Raw genomic sequence first — 15,948 nt, forward strand, 5'->3', positions numbered from 1 at the left:
CATCATTGCCCCCACCACCACCATCATCATCATCATTGCCTCCAGCACCATCATTATTGCCTCCAGCACCATCATCATCATTGTCTCCAGCACCATCATCATTGCCCCACCAACATCATCATTGCCTCCAGCACCATCATCATTGCCTCCAGCACCATCAACATTGCCCCTACCACCATCATCATTGCCTCCAGCACCATCATCGTTGCCTCCAGCACCATCATCATTGCCCCCACAACCATCATCATTGCCTCCAGCACCATCATCATTGCCTCCAGCACCATCATCATTGCCTCCAGCACCATCATCATTGCCCCCACCACATCATCATTGCCCCCACCACCATCATCATCACCCCCACCACCATCATCATCATTGCCTCAGCACCATCATCATTGCTCCACCACCATCATCATTGCCTCCAGCACCATCATCATTGCCCCCACTACCATCATCATTGCCTCCAGCACCATCATCATTGCCTCCAGCACCATCATCATTGTCTCCAGCACCATCATCATTGCCCCCACCACCATCATCATCATCATTGCCTCCAGCACCATCATCATTGCCCCACCACCATCATCATTGCCTCCAGCACCATCAACATTGCCCCCACCACCATCATCATTGCCTCCAGCACCATCATCATTGCTTCCAGCACCATCATCATTGCACCCACAACCATCATCATTGCCTCCAGCACCATCATCATTGCATCCAGCACCATCATCATTGTCTCCAGCACCATCATCATTGCCCCCACCACCATCATCACCCCCACCACCATCATAATCATCATTGTCTCAGCACCATCATCATTGCCCCACCACCATCATCATTGCCTCCAGCACCATATTCATTGCCCCCACTACCATCATCATTGCCTCCAGCACCATCATCATTGCCTCCAGCACCATCATCATTGTCTCCAGCACCATCATCATTGCCCCCACCACCATCATCATCATCATTGCCTCCAGCACCATCATCATTGCCCCACCGCCATCATCATTGCCTCCAGCACCATCATCATTGCCCCCACCACCATCATCATTGCCTCAGCACCATCATCATTGCCCCCACCACCATCATCATTGCCTCCAGTACCATCATCATTGCCTCTCCCACCACCATCATCATTGCCTCCAGCACCATCATCATTGCCTTCAGCACCATCATCATTGCCCCCACCACCATCATCATTGCCACCAGCACCATTGCCTCCAGCACCATTGCCTCCAGCACCATCATCATGGCCTCCAGCATCATCATCATTGCCTCCCCCCACACACACAACTGCACACACGGAGGCAGGGACACACACGCAGGCAGGCAGAGACGCACACTGTTGTGAATTCTGTGGCCAAGCTCCCTCCTGTGGTCGAGAGGGGTACTTCGGCTGGTTCTGTCTATGAGCTTCCTTTGGTGGATGAGAGTGGTACTGCGGCTTCTGAGTTTCCTTCCTCAGGTGATGAGGTTAAGTCGTTAGGTGCTGCTCTATTTAACTCCACCTGGTGCTTTGATCCTGGCCTCCAGTCAATGTTCTAGTATTGGTCTTGCTTCCTCCTGGATCGTTCCTGTGGCCTGTCTATCCTGCATAAGCTAAGTTTTGCTTGTGTTATTTTTGCTTGCTATTTTTTCTGTCCAGCTTGCTTTATTGGTTTTTCTTGCTTGCTGGAAGCTCTGAGACGCAGAGGGAGCACCTCCGTACCGTTAGTCGGTGCGGAGGGTCTTTTTGCCCCTCTGCGTGGTTGTTTGTAGGTTTTTGTGTTGACCGCAAAGCTATCTTTCCTATCCTCGGTCTATTCAGTAAGTCGGGCCTCACTTTGCTAAATCTATTTCATCTCTGTGTTTGTATTTTCATCTTACTCACAGTCATTATATGTGGGGGCTGCCTTTTCCTTTGGGGAATTTCTCTGAGGCAAGGTAGGCTTATTTTTCTATCTTCAGGGCTAGTTAGTTTCTCAGGCTGTGCCGAGTTGCATAGGGAGCGTTAGGCGCAATCCACGGCTACCTCTAGTGTGGTGTGTTAGGATTAGCGATTGCGGTCAGCAGAGTTCCCACGTCTCAGAGCTCGTCCTTTGTTTTTGGTAATTGTCAGGTCACTTTGTGTGCTCTGAACTTCAATGTCCATTGTGGTTCTGAATTACCTGTTCATAACAGCACACACACACACACAGCCGCACACACGCAGGCACACTCACACACACAGCACCCACTCACCTCTCCGCACGTTCCCAGCAGCCGCAGCACATCACGGCAACTTTCTGTCTGAAACAGCCGCGCTGAATGATGACATCATCCAGCCGCACTGATTCAGACAGGAAGTGCCGGGCAGGAAGGAGGACGGCAGGGATCCCTGCAGCTCCGCTCTGGTCCCAAGCCTCAGGGATCGCAATCAAGGATCGCCGCCCTATAGGTGCCCACCTCCGGGGCCCCCCATTCAGCAGCAGCGGCGGGCAGTGTTAGCCTCAGCCTGCGGCTAACACTGCCCACCATTAAAATGGTATTTATGCCTCTCCACGCCCATGGGGGAGTGGGGAAGCGTGAATATTCATTTCTCTTTAGCAGTGGGGAAAGGCTCCTGTCCATCTGCTGCTCTCTGGCACCAGAAGGGCCCCCTTGACTCAGGGGCCCCATAGCAGCTGGGTGTGCCGCTATTAGCAACACTCCACTGGCTGGGGGGCCCCTGGAGCAGTGGGGGCCCTATGCAGCTGCTGGTCAATATGCCAGCAGGTGTCAGTGCCTGGGCCCACCGGAGAATCCTCTGGTTCTCCGGTGGGCCAGTCCGACCCTGGCTGTAAGCCATAATCATCAACATTAATAGAAATAAACACTTGAAATAGATCACTCTGTTTGTAATGACTCTATATGAGTTTCACTTTTTGTATTGAAGAACTGAAATAAATTAACTTTTTGATGATATTCTAATTTTGTGAGTAGAACCTGTGTGTATGGACATATGAGTTTTTTTTTGCAATGAGAATAGCCAAAGTAGATGAGTTTATTGCTCGCAGTCATCCTGACTCCTGTTGGAAAAGGCAGTCGAAGCTTGTGTGCCCCAATGCAGAATCTCCAACATGGATCCCAACTATCATGGGTTTTAACAGCATTGGTCTTCTCATATGAGACCAATGGGATCCCCTACGTATCAGGGACTGGGTGCAACTGCAACCCCTGCTCCCGCTATAGTGACGCTCCTGTGCACAAGACTTTATTAGCCACACAATGCAGCCACCTTCAGGTGTGTATTTTGTAAAAACCAAGTCCTGGTATCCTATTGAAAGTGGAGTCTTCGGCGATATAGAAAACAAATCCTGATTGTTTTCATCCTCATGGAATAGGATTTAGCCACTTGTATAATATCTTGTTTACTGCTATACTAATAGTAGCCTATTAGGAGTAACCATTTGAAAAAAAATGTTTATAATGAAATCCAGAAAAACATTCAGTGTTTTTAGATTGCCTTTTGTTTGTAGCAGTGTGAAATTACCACTTAAATGAGAACATTACCTGGATAATGAAATCACGCTAATAACAGAGAAGTCAAAACACACTTAGCAGTGGAACAGGCACGGTGGAGGCATCGCATCAAATACTATGCTGTTATGGCTGGCAATCAGGCAACACAGCGTGCAGTAATCAGCGCACATACAGAGATCTGGCAATAACCCAAAACAATAGGACGAGCTCTGAGACGTGGAATCTCTGTAGACTGCAGTACCTGATCTATCCTCACACAACTGGAAGCAGCAGTGGATTGCGCCTATCCACTACCTATGCAACTCGGCACTGCCTGAGGAGCTGACTAGCCTGAAGATAGAAATACAAGCCTGACTTACCTCAGAGAAATACCCCAAAGGAATAGGCAGCCCCCACATATAATGACTGTTAGCAAGATGAAAAGACAAACGTAGGAATGAAATTGAGTCAGCAAAGTGAGGCCCGATATTCTAGACAGAGCGAGGATAGCAAAGAGAACTATGCAGTCTACAAAAAACCCTAAAACGAAAACCACGCAAAGGGGCAAAAAGACCCACCGTGCCGAACTAACAGCACGGCGGTGCACCCCTTTGCTTCTCAGAGCTTCCAGCAAAAGATAATAACAAGCTGGACAGAAAAAACAGAAAACAAACTAGAAGCACTTATCTAGCAGAGCAGCAGGCCCAAGGAAAGATGCAGTAGCTCAGATCCAACACTGGAACATTGACAAGGAGCAAGGAAGACAGACTCAGGTGGAGCTAAATAGCAAGGCAGCCAACGAGCTCACCAAAACACCTGAGGGAGGAAGCCCAGAGACTGCAATACCACTTTTGACCACAGAAGTGAACTCAGCCACAGAATTCACAACAGTACCCTCCCCTTGAGGAGGGGTCACCGAACCCTCACCAGAACCCCCAGGCCGACCAGGATGAGCCACATGAAAGGCACGAACAAGATCTGGGGCATGGACATCAGAGGCAAAAACCCAGGAATTATCTTCCTGAGCATAACCCTTCCATTTGACCAGATACTGGAGTTTCCGTCTAGAGACACGAGAATCCAAAATCTTCTCCACAATATACTCCAATTCCCCCTCCACCAAAACAGGGGCAGGAGGCTCCACAGATGGAACCATAGGTGCCACGTATCTCCTCAACAACGACCTATGGAATACATTATGTATGGAAAAGGAGTCTGGGAGGGTCAGACGAAAAGACACCGGATTGAGAATCTCAGAAATCCTATACGGACCAATAAAACGAGGTTTAAATTTAGGAGAGGAAACCTTCATAGGTATATGACGAGAAGATAACCAAACCAGATCCCCAACACGAAGTCGGGGTCCCACACGGCGTCTGCGATTAGCGAAAAGCTGAGCCTTCTCCTGGGACAAGGTCAAATTGTCCACTACCTGAGTCCAGATCTGCTGCAACCTGTCCACCACATTATCCACACCAGGACAGTCCGAAGACTCAACCTGTCCTGAAGAGAAACGAGGATGGAACCCAGAATTGCAGAAAAATGGAGAGACCAAGGTAGCCGAGCTGGCCCGATTATTAAGGGCGAACTCAGCCAACGGCAAAAATGACACCCAATCATCCTGGTCAGCGGAAACAAAACATCTCAGATATGTTTCCAAGGTCTGATTGGTTCGTTCGGTCTGGCCATTAGTCTGAGGATGGAAGGCCGAGGAAAAAGATAGGTCAATGCCCATCCTACCACAAAAGGCTCGCCAGAACCTCGAGACAAACTGGGAACCTCTGTCAGAAACAATATTCTCAGGAATGCCATGTAAACGAACCACATGCTGGAAGAACAAAGGCACCAAATCAGAGGAGGAAGGCAATTTAACCAAGGGCACCAGATGGACCATTTTAGAAAAGCGATCACAGACCACCCAAATGACAGACATCTTTTGAGAAACGGGAAGGTCAGAAATGAAATCCATCGAAATATGTGTCCAAGGCCTCTTCGGGACCGGCAAGGGCAAAAGCAACCCACTGGCACGTGAACAGCAGGGCTTAGCCCTAGCACAAATTCCACAGGACTGCACAAAAGCACGCACATCCCGTGACAGAGATGGCCACCAGAAGGATCTAGCAACCAACTCCCTGGTACCAAAGATTCCTGGATGACCGGCCAGCACCGAACAATGAAGTTCAGAGATAACTTTACTAGTCCACCTATCAGGGACGAACAGTTTCTCGGCCGGACAACGATCAGGTTTATTAGCCTGAAATTTCTGCAACACTCTCCGCAAATCAGGGGAGATGGCAGACACAATGACTCCTTCCTTGAGGATACTCGCCGGCTCAGATAACCCCGGAGAGTCGGGCACAAAACTCCTAGACAGAGCATCCGCCTTCACATTTTTAGAGCCCGGAAGGTATGAAATCACAAAATCAAAACGAGCAAAAAACAACGACCAACGGGCCTGTCTAGGATTCAAGCGCTTGGCAGACTCAAGATAAGTAAGGTTCTTATGATCAGTCAAAACCACCACGCGATGCTTAGCACCCTCAAGCCAATGACGCCACTCCTCGAATGCCCACTTCATGGCCAGCAACTCTCGGTTGCCCACATCATAATTACGCTCAGCAGCAGAAAATTTCCTGGAAAAGAAAGCACATGGTTTGAACACTGAGCAACCAGAACCTCTCTGTGACAAAACCGCCCCTGCACCAATCTCAGAAGCATCAACCTCGACCTGGAACGGAAGAGAAACATCAGGTTGACACAACACAGGGGCACAGCAAAAACGACGCTTCAACTCCTGAAAAGCTTCCACGGCAGCAGAAGACCAATTAACCAAATCAGCACCCTTCTTGGTCAAATCGGTCAATGGTCTGGCAATGCTAGAAAAATTACAGATGAAGCGACGATAAAAATTAGCAAAGCCCAGGAATTTCTGCAAACTTTTTAGAGATGTCGGCTGAGTCCAATCCTGGATGGCCTGAACCTTAACCGGATCCATCTCGATAGTAGAAGGGGAAAAGATGAACCCCAAAAATGAAACTTTCTGCACACCGAAGAGACACTTTGATCCCTTCACGAACAAGGAATTAGCACGCAGTACCTGGAAAACCATTCTGACTTGCTTCACATGAGACTCCCAATCATCTGAGAAGATCAAAATGTCATCCAAGTAAACAATCAAGAATTTATCCAGATACTCACGGAAAATGTCATGCATAAAAGACTGAAAAACAGATGGAGCATTGGCAAGTCCGAACGGCATCACCAGATACTCAAAATGACCCTCGGGCGTATTAAATGCCGTTTTCCATTCATCTCCCTGCCTGATTCTCACCAGATTATACGCACCACGAAGATCAATCTTAGTAAACCAACTAGCCCCCTTAATCCGAGCAAACAAGTCAGAAATCAATGGCAAGGGATACTGAAACTTAACAGTGATCTTATTAAGAAGGCGGTAATCAATACACGGTCTTAGCGAACCATCCTTCTTGGCTACAAAAAAGAACCCTGCTCCCAATGGTGACGACGATGGGCGAATATGTCCCTTCTCCAGGGACTCCTTCACATAACTGCGCATAGCGGTGTGTTCAGGTACGGACAAATTAAATAAACGACCCTTAGGGAATTTACTACCAGGAATCAAATCGATAGCACAATCACAATTCCTATGCGGAGGTAGGGCATCAGACTTGGACTCTTCAAATACATCCTGAAAGTCCGACAAGAACTCTGGGATGTCAGAAGGAATGGATGACGAAATAGACAAAAATGGAACATCACCATGTACTCCCTGACAACCCCAGCTGGTTACCGACATAGAGTTCCAATCCAATACTGGATTATGGGTTTGTAGCCATGGCAACCCCAACACGACCACATCATGCAAATTATGCAGTACCAAAAAGCGAATAACTTCCTGATGTGCAGGAGCCATGCACATGGTCAGCTGGGCCCAGTACTGAGGCTTATTCTTGGCCAGAGGTGTAGCATCAATTCCTCTCAACGGAATAGGACACCGCAAAGGCTCCAAGAAAAATCCACAACGTTTAGCATAATCCAAATCCATCAGATTCAGGGCAGCGCCTGAATCCACAAACGCCATGACAGAATATGATGACAAAGAGCACATTAAGGTAATGGACAAAAGGAATTTGGACTGTACAGTACCAATAACGGCCGAGCTATCGAACCGCCTAGTGCGTTTAGGACAATTAGAAATAGCATGAGTAGAATCACCACAATAGAAACACAGTCTGTTCAGACGTCTGTGTTCGTGCCGTTCTACTTTAGTCATAGTCCTGTCGCACTGCATAGGCTCAGGTTTACTCTCAGACAATACCGCCAGATGGTGCACAGATTTACGCTCGCGCAAGCGACGACCGATCTGAATGGCCAAGGACATAGACTCATTCAAACCAGCAGGCATAGGAAATCCCACCATTACATCCTTAAGAGCTTCAGAGAGACCCTTTCTGAACAAAGCCGCTAGTGCAGATTCATTCCACAGAGTGAGTACTGACCATTTTCTAAATTTCTGACAATATACTTCTACATCATCCTGACCATGGCATAAAGCCAGCAGATTTTTCTCAGCTTGATCCACTGAATTAGGCTCATCGTAAAGCAATCCCAGCGCCTGGAAAAATGCATCAACATTACTCAATGCAGAATCTCCTGGTGCAAGAGAAAACGCCCAGTCCTGTGGGTCGCCGCGCAAAAAAGAAATAATAATCAAAACCTGTTGAATAGGATTACCAGAAGAATGAGGTTTCAAGGCCAAAAATAGCTTACAATTATTTCTGAAGCTCAGGAACTTAGTTCTGTCACCAAAAAACAAATCAGGAATCGGAATTCTTGGTTCTAGCATCGATTTCTGATCAATAGTATCTTGAATCTTTTGTACATTTACAACGAGATTATCCATTGAGGAGCACAGAGCCTGAATATCCATGTCCACAGCTGTGTCCTGAAGCACTCTAATGTCTAGGGGAAAAAAAAGACTGAAGACAGAGCTAAGAAAAAAAAATGATGTCAGGATTTCTTTTTTCCCTCTATTGGAAATCATTGAATGGCTCCTTGTACTGTTATGGCTGGCAATCAGGCAACACAGCGTGCAGTAATCAGCGCACATACAGAGATCTGGCAATAACCCAAAACAATAGGACGAGCTCTGAGACGTGGAATCTCTGTAGACTGCAGTACCTGATCTATCCTCACACAACTGGAAGCAGCAGTGGATTGCGCCTATCCACTACCTATGCAACTCGGCACTGCCTGAGGAGCTGACTAGCCTGAAGATAGAAATACAAGCCTGACTTACCTCAGAGAAATACCCCAAAGGAATAGGCAGCCCCCACATATAATGACTGTTAGCAAGATGAAAAGACAAACGTAGGAATGAAATTGATTCAGCAAAGTGAGGCCCGATATTCTAGACAGAGCGAGGATAGCAAAGAGAACTATGCAGTCTACAAAAAACCCTAAAACGAAAACCACGCAAAGGGGCAAAAAGACCCACCGTGCCGAACTAACAGCACGGCGGTGCACCCCTTTGCTTCTCAGAGCTTCCAGCAAAAGATAATAACAAGCTGGACAGAAAAAACAGAAAACAAACTAGAAGCACTTATCTAGCAGAGCAGCAGGCCCAAGGAAAGATGCAGTAGCTCAGATCCAACACTGGAACATTGACAAGGAGCAAGGAAGACAGACTCAGGTGGAGCTAAATAGCAAGGCAGCCAACGAGCTCACCAAAACACCTGAGGGAGGAAGCCCAGAGACTGCAATACCACTTGTGACCACAGAAGTGAACTCAGCCACAGAATTCACAACACTATGCCACTCGCAAGTATGTTCTTCTATCGTAAATATTACCATTCACTAGCCACACGATGACACAGTAACTCCTTCCCACAAAACCCTATTTTGAATGTTCTTTTTGCATTCAGGATTTTTTTCCAGTTTTTAATTATACAGGTATCAGACAAGTGTATGAGAAATTAGATAAGTTAATTAGCTCACCTCATTTTCGCATTTGACCTATATAATTTATTAGCTATTAGGAGAAATTGATAAAATGCATTTGATGTGCTGGTAATTTGCTTTTGATGAACCAAAGGAAATAATTCACTCATTACATTCACTGCACATTGGAGAATAGAGCAGATTATTAGACCTGCTACTTGTCACGGGGATACCATGACAGAGTGGTCTCCTCTATTTCAGGGGTCAGAAGAGTGCAACGTTTGGGTACATGCATGCTTGCAATGGTTGGATCTACTTTGCTTTTCAGTTAGATGTGCAGATTTCCCTTGTTCTTTTGTTGCAAGTGTTAAGCAGTTCTGTTTGTCCCCTAAAGCTTTCCTTCCTGGTTGTCTCAGCTGTTCTGATTTCTCCACTCCCCTCTGGTATAAGTGCTCACCTCATAACTTGGGTAGTGGCCACTCATAGCTTTCTATATCTCGTTATCGGTATAGAGGTCTGAGCTGTGCAAAGAAAAGTTGTCTAGGAGTCGTCTCTGGAGATTGCTGTTTGGAAGTTTGTTTGGTGTCTTGCTTTTCTTTATGTCCCACTTGGTTTTCCTAATCCTCCCTTTCACTTTATACCTTTCTGTAGTCTGGGTGTGTATTGAGTCATTGCTGTTTCTTTTACTCTTCTCTGTTTTCCTTTGTGTTTAGATCATAGAGCAGGACTAATGTTCCTGCTGCCCCATGCATTAGCCAGGGCCATGCTTAGGGTAAGACAGGAATAGGAACGTGATTGCTGCACGGTTTGAAAAAACCTGTCTAGGAAAGTCAAGGAGCTCAGGGTTGCACAGGGCAAATTTCAAAGGTTGCTCCCTTATCTTTCCATAGTGGCAGTGGTCCCATTCCCATCCATCTTGCCATGCGCCGTCTGACTACCCCAGAGCGGTGCTTGATATCTACCAGCAGCCATCTCAAGTCTCACCTCACCATCAGAGGGCTGGTGAATACCCAATAGGCACTAAGCCCCACCCCTCTGGGGAAAGCCTGGTCCATCACACAGAGGGTCTACAACCACCAGCACGACATTATCACTGGCCACTACCCAAGCTAAGAGGTGAGCACTTATACCAGAGGGGAGTGGACAAATCAGAACAGCTGAGATAAGACAGGATGAAAAGGTTTATGAGACAAACAGAACTTAACTCTTGCAACAAAAGAAAAAGAAAAAGTTGCACAGCTAACTAGAAAGTAGATCCAATCAGTTCAGTTGTGCGTGTAGCCAAATGCTGCTATCTTCTGACACCTGAAATAGAGGAGTCCACTCTCTGTCATGGTATCCCAGTAACACTACCACTCGTTAGTGAAGAAAGCATACAGGTATATGGGTCATTGCATCATACCATCTACGTTCTTCATAGTGTTGCTAAATTTTAAGGGTAAGTGAACCCAATGTTTTTTCATGTGGATTCTGCCCCAAAACTCACCAGAAAAAAAATCTCCAGAAAACACTAAAAAGAATGAACATAGGCATTTTTACGTAAAAACCACATGTGCACATATTAAGTCTATTAGATGCTCTAATTAGTGATGAGCAAGTGTACTCGTTGCTCAGGTTTTCCCGAGCACGCTCGGGTGACCTCCGAGTATTTGTTATTGCTTGGAGATATAGTTTTCATCACCTCAGTTGCATGATTTACGGCTTCCAGATACGCTAAATACATGTGAGGAATGCCTGTTTGTTAGGGAATTCCCACATGTCTTCAGCGTATCTGGAAGCCATAAATCATGCAACTGAGGCGATAAAAACCATATCTTCGAGCAATAACAAATACTTAGAGGTCACCCAAGCAACGAGTATACTCGCTCATCACTAGCTGTAGTCTATACTGTCCAATGCAAGTCCATGGGAAGGCTCTATAAGATGTTTTCAGCATTTTGATAACATGTTTGCTTGAAAAACAGCTAGTGGTTTCTTCATTGCTGAATGGAGACAATTTCTTTACATTTTTTTAATCAGTGGAAAATAAACCACAAAAATGCTGAATAGACAATAAACTTTTTTTTTTAAAGTCTTAGGACCAAAAAAAGGTGGGAAAAAAAACCACTTCAGGAGAAAAAAAACACGCCCGTGTTTCCTGAAGCGTCTTCCTCTTAATAAATCTGGTGGATTTGCCTCCCTGAAAAAATCTTAGGCAACCAATTTAACATGCCTCTTAATGAATCAGGACCATATGATGAGTTTTCTGCGCCTCTGGGTGCCACTGCATAAATCTTACTCAAGGCTTTAACTGGAGTAAGATTCCTGGTGTAAGGAATATCACAGCCCATAATGAATTAGGCGAGCTGTGACGTCCGACCCCAGTTCCACTCATTTTGGTGGAGTTAAGTGAAACTGGTGTGAAAACGCCAGAAGTTGCTAAGTTTTTGTGCAACTCTGTGTTGCGCAAAAATTTGGAGACTTTACAAGGCAACTTTAGCTGGAATTCTGGTGAAATTGCTTTGATGATTTGGGGTCTTAACCTTGGCTTCTAATGATCGCAGCCACCTTTCAATATCGTAATCTAATACCATCTTTGGGCTTAAACACTAAAAAGAAAAGCACAAGGTGTATGGGAAACTATTCAAGTGCAAGTAGCACAAGTAGCAAGCTTGTGTAAGAAACCACATAAAAGGTATACTCGAATGATGAGGAAAAGATTCCCTGAGGAAGAAATTAATGTTCTTTTGAAAGGCATTGGATTATTACTGTTTGTTGGCCAGTAAAGGCTCGAGAGTTAGCGGTGACGTCACATGCTTAGGACTCGCTTTACTTCTTGCATGTTGACCGTGCAATCTGGACATTTTAGCCTAAACCAGCGATGCTGGTGGAAACTAAATTAGGATGTCCCTGTGGTTGATAACTATGGAAGCTATGCAAGTACATGCAAGAACTATGAAGGATTTAGCTCTATAGGCAAATAGAGAAAATTTACTCATAGAATGTATTGCACACGGTGAATCCACACGGTTCAGTGATCACATGCGGATTCACCTGCATTCAATAGACTGCAGGGCTGCCTCTTCCGGATTGTCTGCATATACCCTTTGTGATATTAGTGGATGAATTGCCCCTGGTGGTTACTGCATTATGTACAGTTATATGAAAAAGTTCATCTTAAGCTTAATGTTTTATAAAAATTGTTTTTTTGCAACAGCTATTTCAGTTTCATATATCTAATAACTGTTGGACGCAGTAATGTTTCAGTCTTGAAATGAGGTTTATTGTACTAACAGAAAATGTGCTATCTGCATTCAAACAAAATTTGACAGGTGCATAAGTATGGGCACCCCACCAGAAAAGTGACAATAATATTTAGTAGATCCTCCTTTTGCAAAAAATAACAGCCTCTAGTCTCTTCCTCATTAATAGCTTTTAATGAGTTCCTGGATCCTGGATGAAGGTATTCTTGACCATTCCTCTTTACAAAACAATTCCAGTTCAGTTAAGTTTGATGGTCGCCGAGCATGGACAGCCCTCTTCAAATGATCCCACGGATGTTCAATGATATTCAGGTCTGGGGACTGGGATGGCCATTCCAGAACAGTGTAATTGTTTCTCTGCATGAATGCCTGAGTAGATTTGGATTGGTGTTTTGGATCATTGTCTTGCTGAAAGATCCATCCCCTGCATAACTTCAACTTTGTCACTGATTCATGAACATTATTGTCAAGAATCTACTGATACTGAGAGGAATCCATGCGTCCCTCAACTTTAACAAGATTCCCGGTGCCAGCATTGGCCACACAGCCCCAAAGCATGATGGAACCTCCACCAAATTGTACTGTGGTTAGCAAGTGTTTTTCTTGGAATGCTGTGTTTTTTGGCCGCCATGCATAACGCCTTTTTGTATGACCAAACAACTCAATCTTGGTTTCATCAGTCCACAGGACCTTTTTCCAAAAAAGAAATTGGCTTCTCCAAATGTGCTTTTGCATACCTCAGCCGACTCTGTTTGTGGCATGCTTGCAGAAACGGCTTCTTTCGCATCACTCTCCTATACAGCTTCTCCTTGTGCAAAGTGCGTTGCATAGTTGACAGATGCACAGTGACACCATCTGCAGCAAGTTGATGCTGCAGCTCTCTGGAGGTGGTCTGAGGATTGTCCTTGACTGATCTCACCATTCTTCTTCTCTGCCTTTCTGATGTTTTTCTTGGCCTGCCACTTCTGGCCTTAACAAGAACTGTACCTGTGTTCTTCCATTTCCTTACTATGTTCCTCACAGTGGAAATTGACAGGTTAAATCTCTGAGACCGCTTTCTGTTACCTTCCCCTGAACAACTATGTTGAATAATCTTTGTTTTCAGATCATTAGACAGTTGTTTGAAGGAGCCCATGATGCTACCCTTCAGAGGAGATTCAAACAGGAGAACAACTTGCAAGTGGCCAATTTGTAGCTTTTTTCATGATCGCATACACCTGGCTATGAAGTTCAAAGCTCACTGAGGTTAGAAAACCAAAACAAGATTAATAGGAGTGCCCAAACTTTTTCATATAACTGTATTTGGGGTACAACTTTTGCCTCTGCTTGTATTATTATCGGCACAGTACCGATTTCTATCCACCTTGAGCTTTTGTTTTTAGTGCTCAGGAGCATGGATATTATTTCAGTAGGATATATTTTGTATATTGGGTACAGATATCTGTTATTATCTGAAGCTGCTTTCACTGTGTTTTAAGGGTGTGCACCTGTGCCCTGCTCACATAAAGCAAAAAATTATTATGGTTTCCTATTCACTTGCTCCAGGTGCACAGAATGCCAAATGTCTGAGGAGCTGCAGTTTTAATGACGAGTTACTTTAAAACCTGTGTGCAAGTGTATCTAGAAGAATTGATGCTATTTTAAAGGCAAAAGATTTCTCTTTTATTTCATTCGCTTTACTTTTTGTTGATTGATAAAAATAAAATATTAACCCTTCTATTTTTTTAAAGCATTTTATTTTGCAGCATTTGTCCTCACCTGCCTAAAACATTTGCACAGGACTGTATATATTTATAATGCAGGAGCTGGTCTCTTATTAATGCTGCCCCTGGTCCAGGAAGTATGATGTATATGACAGGTTCCCTTTATCCTTTAATTCATTATAGTCAACTGTCTGTGTGCGCACGTGGGATGTACTGCTAAACACTACAAACCTTGGCGATTGCATTTCCACGTAGTTTTTTGGAACATATCCCTCATTGCCCCTTAGTTCTGCTTTGAACCAGTTATCATCTGCACCAAGGATCTGTTGAGAGAAATGAATATATGATATACATAGAATTCCCATGTTATTTCAATAAGAAAAACCTAACACAGCAAAAATGCAAGTAAAAAACTTCAATTACATAAAAATGCTTTAACCATAGACTAACATACAGGTGCTTCTCACAAAATTAGAATGTCTTCAAAAAGTTAATTTTTTTCAGTTCTTCAATACAAAAAGTGAAACTCATATATTATATAGAGTCATTACAAACAGAGCGATCAATTTCAAGTGTTTATTTCTGTTTATGTTGATGATTATGGCTTACAGCCAATGAAATCCCAAAAGTCACTATCCCAGTCAATTAGAATAATTAACAAAAAACTCCTGCAAAGGCTTCCTAAGCATTTAAACCGGTCCTTTAGTCTGTTTCAGTAGCTCCACAATCATGGGGAAGACTGCTGACTTGACAAGCATATTAATGGAAAGTTGAGTAGAAGGAAAAAGTGTGGTAGAAAAAGGCACAAAAGCAACAGTGATAACCGCAGCCTTGAAAGGATTGTTAAGAAAAGACCATTCAAAAATTTAAGGGAGATTCACAAGGAGTGGACTGCTGCTGGAGTCATTGCTTCAAGAGCCACCATACAGAGTCGTATCCAGGACATTGGCTACAAGTGTCACATTCCTTGTGTCAAGCCGCTCATGACCAATAGACAACTCCAGAAGCGTCTTACCTGGGCCAAGGAGAAAAAGAACTGGACTGATCCTCAGTGGTCCAAGGTGCTGTTTTCAGATGAAAGTAAATTTTGCATTTCATTTGGAAATCAAGGTCCCAGAGTCTGGATGAAGAGTGGAGAGGCCACAATCCAAACTGCTTGAGTTCAAGTGTGAAGTTTCCACAATCAGTGATGGTTTGGGGAGCCATGTCATCTGCCGGTGTTGGTCCACTGTGTTTTATCAAGACCAAAGTCAGCGCAACCGTCTAACAGGAAATTTTCAAGCACTTCATGCTTCCCTCTGCCAACAGGCTTTTTGGAGATGGAAACTTCATTCCTCAGCAGGACTTGGCACCTGTCCACATTGCCAAAAGTACCAATACCTGGTCTAAAAACAACAGTATCACTGTGCTTGATTGGCAGCAAACTCGCCTGACCTTAACCCTATAGAGAATCTATGGTGCATTGTCAAGAGGAAGATGAGAGACACCAGATCCAACAATGCAGATGAGTTGAAGGCTGCTATCAAAGCAACCTGGGCTTCCATAACACCTCAGCAGTGCCACAGGCTGATCGCCTC

At 44.8% G+C, this 15,948-nt stretch overlaps 1 protein-coding gene across 2 annotated transcripts in view; it reads right to left on the reverse strand.

The window, feature by feature from the left end:
• Positions 1–15,948, reverse strand: part of GRAP2 (GRB2 related adaptor protein 2) — a 331,850-nt gene that overhangs the window by 81,955 nt on the left and 233,947 nt on the right. For both annotated transcript variants that reach the window (XM_069736901.1, XM_069736902.1), the window contains exon 3: positions 14,603–14,694. In XM_069736901.1, coding sequence (XP_069593002.1) covers positions 14,603–14,694 — 92 coding nt within the window. The remainder of the gene's footprint in view (positions 1–14,602; positions 14,695–15,948) is intronic.

Source organism: Ranitomeya imitator, chromosome 8 (genome assembly GCF_032444005.1).
Source record: "Ranitomeya imitator isolate aRanImi1 chromosome 8, aRanImi1.pri, whole genome shotgun sequence".
NCBI classification, from domain to species: Eukaryota; Metazoa; Chordata; class Amphibia; order Anura; family Dendrobatidae; genus Ranitomeya; species Ranitomeya imitator.